The sequence below is a fragment of the Coenobita brevimanus genome, chromosome 63 (assembly GCF_032717465.1).
Source record: "Coenobita brevimanus isolate Jiangsu-jjx chromosome 63, ASM3271746v2, whole genome shotgun sequence".
NCBI lineage: Eukaryota > Metazoa > Arthropoda > Malacostraca > Decapoda > Coenobitidae > Coenobita > Coenobita brevimanus.
Window position 1 is genome coordinate 295,001 of NC_137016.1, and position 7,101 is coordinate 302,101.

The 7,101-nt window shown below is 48.3% G+C and overlaps 1 protein-coding gene across 1 annotated transcript in view; it reads right to left on the bottom strand.

The window, feature by feature from the left end:
* The window catches only part of LOC145404262 (alpha-amylase-like), a 27,900-nt gene extending 20,799 nt beyond the window's left edge, over positions 1-7,101 (bottom strand). The window contains exon 1 of the mRNA XM_080275784.1: positions 6,977-7,101. Within this exon, the coding sequence (XP_080131910.1) occupies positions 6,977-7,101 (125 nt within the window). The remainder of the gene's footprint in view (positions 1-6,976) is intronic.

A 7,101-nucleotide genomic window follows, 5' to 3' on the forward strand; every position in this document is an offset into this window, starting at 1 on the left:
TAGATAGAGAGAGAGAGAGAGAGAGAGAGAGAGAGAGAGAGAGAGAGAGAGAGAGGAACTGAAGGAAAAGAGTAGAAGTGGGTCAGAACAAAATGGCGAGGCCCAGGTATACACTGACTCATCCCAAGCATCCACGGGGAGCTATATTTCTCTCTCTCTCTCTCTCTCTCTCTCTCCACATTTTCCCCAACCCTTCTATTCTCTCTCTCTCTCTCTCTCTCTCTCTCTCCCCCCCACATTTTCCCCAACCCTTCTGTTATCTCTCTCTCTCTCTCTCTCTCTCCACATTTTCCCCAACCCTTCTATTCTCTCTCTCTCTCTCTCTCTCTCTCTCTCTCTCCCCCCCACATTTTCCCCAACCCTTCTGTTATCTCTCTCTCTCTCTCTCTCTCTCTCTCCCCCCCCCCCCACATTTTCCCCAACCCTTCTGTTATCTCTCTCTCTCTCTCCCCACATTTTCCCCAACCCTTCTGTTATCTCTCTCTCTCTCTCTTTATCCTTTTCCCTCTCCCCACCACCCTTCCTCCTCCACCTCCTTTTCTTTCTCTCAAGCTCATCCTTCTTAAATATATCCCTTCTCTCCCCCTCCCCCTCCCTCCCCCCTTTCCCCCTCCCTTCCCCTCCCTGTCCCTCTTCCTCCCCCCTCCCCCTCCCCCCCGCGAACCCGGGACGCCGAAAAATGCAATCCCGCCGAAGACGAACTCGACAAAACACATGGCCGAGTTTGCCGATTCGTAGCACATCCCCGGGAGCGACTTATCCTGTACCGTACCCTTCAGTATTCTCTTGAGAGTTGTGAAAGCATGATGTGTTGATAAGGAGATGGTTTAAAATAATAATAATAATAATAATAAAATAGTAGTATTACAGTAATAATAATAATAATAATAATAATAATAATAATCCATAGGTGTAGCGTGCAAAATAAATCGCTTAGGAAAAGGCGTTTACGGCGAATTTTTTTCCACTGAGGATAGTAATTTTGGGCCGATTTGGAAATGTGGATCAGTGTGTTTACTTAGCGATTACCCAACAATGCATCATCTTTGCTGACTGGTCCCTTGATGGATTGCGTGTGTGTGTGTGCGTGTGTGTGTGTGTGTGTGTGTGAAGATGGATGACGGCTGTGTAGAGAGAGAGAGAGAGAGCAAAACAATACCCCAACACGTCGTCGGAATGAAAGGGTTAAGCAACATCCCTAGTGCCCCACCCCCTCGCCTCCCTAAGCCCCGCCCACCTCGTCGCTGATTGGCTGTCGGTTTGTTGACATGGAGACATTTAAGTTCTCTCTCTCTCTCTCTCTCTCTCTCCTAGCCATTTAATTACTCCAACGTCAAAGTTAAATAGACACTGGAGATAATATTGTGAATGAATTAAAGTTTCGAGTAATCACTGAACGTTTAACGGTTGCTGTGAATGAGAGTTTAAATGCAGTTTTTTTGATGATACGCCTTCACGTTGTTTTATAGTTTGATTTAAACTATTTCCTCGTTGTCTGTCAATTAGGAACGCAAAATTCTAGGTAGCTTTTTGAAATCACTCGTACATTAGTTTTTTTTTTCGTTATTATACATACGTCCAAACACCACCGTCTTTGTAACGCTCTGCCCAAACATCGTCTTTCGTTACACACACACACACACACACACACACCAATACATCGCAACAGAATAAATCATCTTCTATATTCTATTCACTCTTTCAAATTTCTCAGCTTTCAGATTTTGATGAGGGAAAATGGGTTGTTATTGTGGGGAGGTTGTCATGTCCTGGGAACAGCCTCCTTATTAGTAGATGCCCCCGTGGCCACCAGTTCAGTGACTTCCTAACCTTCGTAGGGGGTGTTACATATTGGTGATCTCGCGTCAGTGCTTGCTATTTAAATGCCGCTGTTGCTTGTTTTTCACGCAGGACGGTGTTTGGACAGTGTTGCAGGGATGGTGATGCTTGGAGGTATGTATAATTATGCAAAATATCGATGTCAGTGTGATTTTTCGAAAGTTAGTTGGAATTTTGCGAGATTTCGTCGGGTAGCCATTGTGTGTAGCGAAAGGACGGGATGTTATGTTGAATTCTGACACGCATTTTTTGAATATATTTGAGCACATTGGATAGTATTAATCTTCATTTCTGAGTGTATTTTTGAGTGCATGATGGAATTGATCGAGTGTTTATGTTACTCAAACGCGTAGGGTAAAGTTCGACTGATTCAGATGGGGAGGGTGTGCGATGCCAGGAACAGCCCTTGCTCGTCCCAGCCTCCCCTTCCATCTTCCTCGCCTCTCCCTTTCCAACTCCATCCCTCTTCCTCCATTTTTTTCCTTCAAGCTTTTACTTCCCACCGTCTCTCTCTCTCTCTCTCTCTCTCTCTCTCTCTCTCTCTCTTTCTCTCTCAATGGGTGTTTAAAAGGCGTAAAACCATAACATTGCCTACTACTGCTCTTTTTACTGTCTCCCGTTCTTCACTCTCTTTTTCTCTCTTTGTCACTCTCTTTTTTCTACCTGTATTCCTCTCTTTTCAGTCTCTATCCTTTCTCTCTTCCCCGCTTCTTTCTCTTTCCTCTCTTTTTACTTTCTCTTTCACATATATGCCTTTCTGTTTTCTTCACCTTTTCCTCTCTCGCTCTCTCTCTCTCTCTCTCACACACACACACACACACACACACACACACACACACACACACACACACACATGCTGCTGCTTCTCCCTGCCTCACTTTTTTCTCTATCTCCTCACTTTCATCTCTCCCTTCACTTCGTGATGTCGTCCAAGGCTTTTCCTCTCTCTCTCAACTTTCACATTTCAGCTCATCCTTCGTTCGCTGTCGTCTCTCTCTCTCTCTCTCTCTCTCTCTCTCTCTCTCTCTCTCTCTCTCTCTCTCTCTCTCTCTCAACTTTCACATTTCAGCTCATCCTGCGTTCGCTGTCGTCTCTCTCTCCCTCTCTCTCTCTCTCTCTCTACTTTCACATTTCAGCTCATCCTGCGTTCGCTGTCGTCTCTCGCTCTCTCTCTCTCTCTCTCTCCTTTCACATTTCAGCTCATCCTTCGTTCTCTCTCTCTCTCTCTCTCTCTCTCTCTCTCTCTCTCTCTCTCTCTCTCTCTCTCTCTCTCTCTCTCTCTCTCAACTTTCACATTTCAGTTCATCCTTCGTCCTCTCTCGCCTCTTTCTATCTCTGTCTCTTCATCTATCCCTTCGCTTTCTTTCCGATACCCTTCGTTCATTTCTCTCTCTCTCTCTCTCTCTCTCTCTCTCTCTCTCTCTCCAGGCTTCCTCCTCCTTTCCTCTTATCTCTTATCAATTATTTTTTTCATCACTCACTTCCCTCTCTCTTTTCACTTTCTTCCTTCTTCCTCAGTCTTCCTCCTCCTCTCCTCTCCTCCTTATCTTCCTCCTCCTGTCTTCCTTATCTTCCTCCTCCTCTCCTCCACTCTTCCTTATCTTTCTCCTCCTCTCCTCCTTCCTGCCTTGTCTTCCTCCTCTTCCTCTCTTCCTTATCTTTCTCCTCCTCTCCTCCTTCCTGCCTTGTCTTCCTCCTCTTCCTCTCCTCCTCTGCCGTATCTTCTCCTCTCATCTTCCTCCTCCTCTTCTTCTCCTGATCTTCCTCCTCCTCTCCTTTCCTCTTTTATCTTCCTCCTTCTCTCCTCCTCTGCCTTATCTTCCTCCTCCTCCTCCTATCCCCCCTCTTATCTTCCTCCTCCTCCTCCTATCCCCCCTCTTATCTTCCTCCTCCTCCTCCCCTCTTTAGTCTTCCACCTTTCCTCCTCTCTGCCTGATCATCCTTCTCTCTTCTCCTCCTTATCTTCCTCCTTCTCCTTATCTTCTTCCTCCTCTTCCACCTTTCCTCCTCTCTGCCTGATCATCCTTCTCTCTTCTCCTCCTTATCTTCCTCCTTCTCCTTATCTTCTTCCTCCTCTCCCCTCCTCCTTATCTTCCTCCTCCTTTCCTCCTTATCTTCCTCCTCCTTTCCTCCTTATCTTCCTCCTTCTCTCCCCTCCTTATCTTCCTCCTTTCCTCTCTCCCTTCCTTCTCCTCTCCCCCCTCTTTTATCTTCCTCCTCTCCTCCCCTCTGTCTCCCTCCTCCTCTCCTCCCCTCTGTCTCCCTCCTCCTCTCCTCCCCTCTGCCTCCCTCCTCCTCTCCTCCCCTCTGCCTCCCTCCTCCCCTCTGCCTCCCTCCTCTCCTCCCCTCTGCCTCCCTCCTCCTCCTCCTACTCAGTCGTATCATCCGCCTAATCCTCCTTATCTTGTCCTCTTTCTCTCTCATCTCTTCCTTTTTCCATCGTTTCTCCTCCTCCTCCTCCTCCTCTTCCTCCTCTTTGTCTTCCTCCTCCTCCTCTTCCTCTTCCTCTTCGTCTTCTTCCTTACACTAATATCAGTCTTATGTGTGTGTGTGTGTGTGTGTGTGTGTGTGAGTGAAGATGCATTACGGCGGCGTGGAGGGGAGCTGTGTGTGTGTGTGTGTGTGTGTGTGTGTGTGTGTGTGTGTGTGCATACGTGTGTGTGTGTGTGTGTATACGTATATGTGTGTGCATACGTGTGTGTGTGTGTGTGTGTGTGTGTGTATACGTATATGTGTGTGCATACGTGTGTGTGTGTGTGTGTGTGTGTGTGTGTATACGTATATGTGTGCATACGTGTGTGTGTGTGTGTGTGTGTGTGTATACGTATATGTGTGTGCATACGTGTGTGTGTGTGTATATACGTATATGTGTGTGTGTGTGTGTGTGTGTGTGTGTGTGTGTCCCGGATGTGGAAATTAATTACTAGATTCTTGGCGTAGCGCTGCTGGCTGTGTAGGATTATGAGAGAGAGAGAGAGAGAGAGAGAGAGAGAGTGATGTGTGGGAGGCAAAAATGGGGAAAGGAGAGAGAGAGAGAGAGAGAGAGAGATGAGTGGGAAGGAAGAAGGGGAAAGGAGAGAGAGAGAGAGATGCGTGGGAGGGAAAAAAAGGAAAAGATGGGAAGAGTTAGAAGGAGTTGGGAAGGGGGAGGAATAGGGGAGAGGGGAGGGGAAGGGAGGGGAGTTTTTTTTTTTTTGGGGGGGGGAACGAGGATTGGGGAAGGTGGGGAGGGTGGGGAGGAGGAAAGTGCGTGGGATAGACATCAGGGAAAGGAAAGAAGAAAGGAGTAGGGAAGGAAGGGAAAGGGGAAGAGGAGGGATGAGGATGAGGAGGGGAGAGGTAAGGAAGGAGTGAGGAGCAGTAAGGAAGAGGAGTGGGAAGGAGAAATAGGGAGGGGAGAAATGGGAAAGGGGTGAGTGTAGGAAAGGAGGAGGAGGAAGAAGAAGAGAGGGGGAGGAGGAGGAGGGAGGAGAGGAGAAGGGGAGGAGGAGGAAGAGGAGGAGAAGGGGAGGAGGAGGAAGAGGAGGAGAAGGGGAGGAGGAGAGAAGTAGGAAGAGGAGGAGGGGAGGAGGAGGAGGAGAAGAGCTGATTGTGGGTAAGGAAGTGGGAGGAAAATTTTAAAAAGTGAGAGAGAGGGGAGGGGAGGGAAGGGGAGAGGGGGGGAGGGGAGGGGAGGAGAGGGGAGGGGAGGAGAGAGGGGAGGGAAGGAGAGAAGAGGGGAGGAGAGAGGATAGTGAAGAAGTGGGAGATAGTTGTGTGGAAGGGGAGAGAGGGGAGGGGCTTTGAGCGGGGAGGAGAAGGGGAAGGAAAGAGTGAGAGAGAGAGAGAGAGAGAGAGAGAGAGAGAGAGAGAGAGAAAGAGGTAAAGAAGACAAAATTGTAGGAAGGAGAGGGGAGGGGAGGGGAGGGGAGTGATGTGGAGAAGAGGACGAGGGAAGGAGGTAGGGGAGAGGTAAAAGGGAAGAAGGAGCTGGGAGGGGGGGAACGTGAGGGGTGAATAAGATGTATAGGAGGGGGAAAGAGGGAGGGGGAGGGAGGCAGGGGGAAGAGGGATGGGTTGGGGGTACGTGAGCTGCAGGTAAAGATGTGGCAATTAGCGGGCAGGTGGTAACACTAGTGAATGTGGTGAGTGTTTTGCCTAGTGTAATTTATGCTGATGACACGAATTGGCAAGTGGAAGATTAAATAGATGATGTTGATGGTGATGATGGTGATAATGATGATGATGGTGATGGTACTGATGGTGGTGGTTGTTGTGGTGGTGGCGGTGGTGGTGGTGGTGGTGGTGTCGATGTCGGTGGTGGTGGTGGTGGTGGAGGCAGGGAGGGCCACCATGGCATTTCCATTGGTACCAGAACAAAAGGTTTGGACGGTACATAATGGCACCATTGCACGCCATGGAGGGCGGCAGGGTCTGTGCACACCATTACCAACAACACCTGTAGTGGCACCATTGGTATGTTGTACCAGCGCAATATTTTTCATTGACGATCCTTGATGATGGTGTCAACAACAGCTGCCGTGCGTCATTTGTTGACTTATTGTTTTAATGCAGAGGCGGGAGGCAGAAAGGGGAAAAAAAAAATGTTTGGGCTGCATTCTTCTGCATGACAAACTGTTTTTATTGACATCACAACAGAAGCGCTCCGTGTTTACAGTAAACGTGTATCAGACATGAACTTAATGAAACTGTAGTAAGACAATATTGGTATTACATGTGTGTTTATATCATACCTGTATTTATTTCCCACCTGATGCTTGGGAAGTTAAGATGATGCTAGAATAACCTCATATCATAGTTACCTACGGAGAACAGAGATTTTTGCCACAGAAAAGTCACCTTGTATCTCAACACAGTAACACAGATATCATCACCATCTTACACACATTGCCAGGATACGTGTGACAAAGATTAGCAGAAGGTAGTGACATATTTACTTCACTGAATGAACCAGCAGGGCGACTAGACAGTATTCCCTGCTTCATTACCAGGTCGAAAATGTTTGAAGGAAAATATCTTAAAGGAAACTGTGTGATGTGGTGATATGCGCACAGGTCACGGCATTCAGTGCACGCCTCCTTGGCCTGGGTGGGTGGGTGGAAGGGTGCAGGGTGAGGTGGAGGGGACGGCGGCTCACTTAATCTGATTGCTGGTGGGTGGGTGGAGTTGGGTGGGATTGCTGGGGTGGGCGTGGTAGGGTGGGGTACTGCTGGGAAGGACGGTAACTCCAGAATCCACCTGCAAGTTTGTCACCAGCGTCAT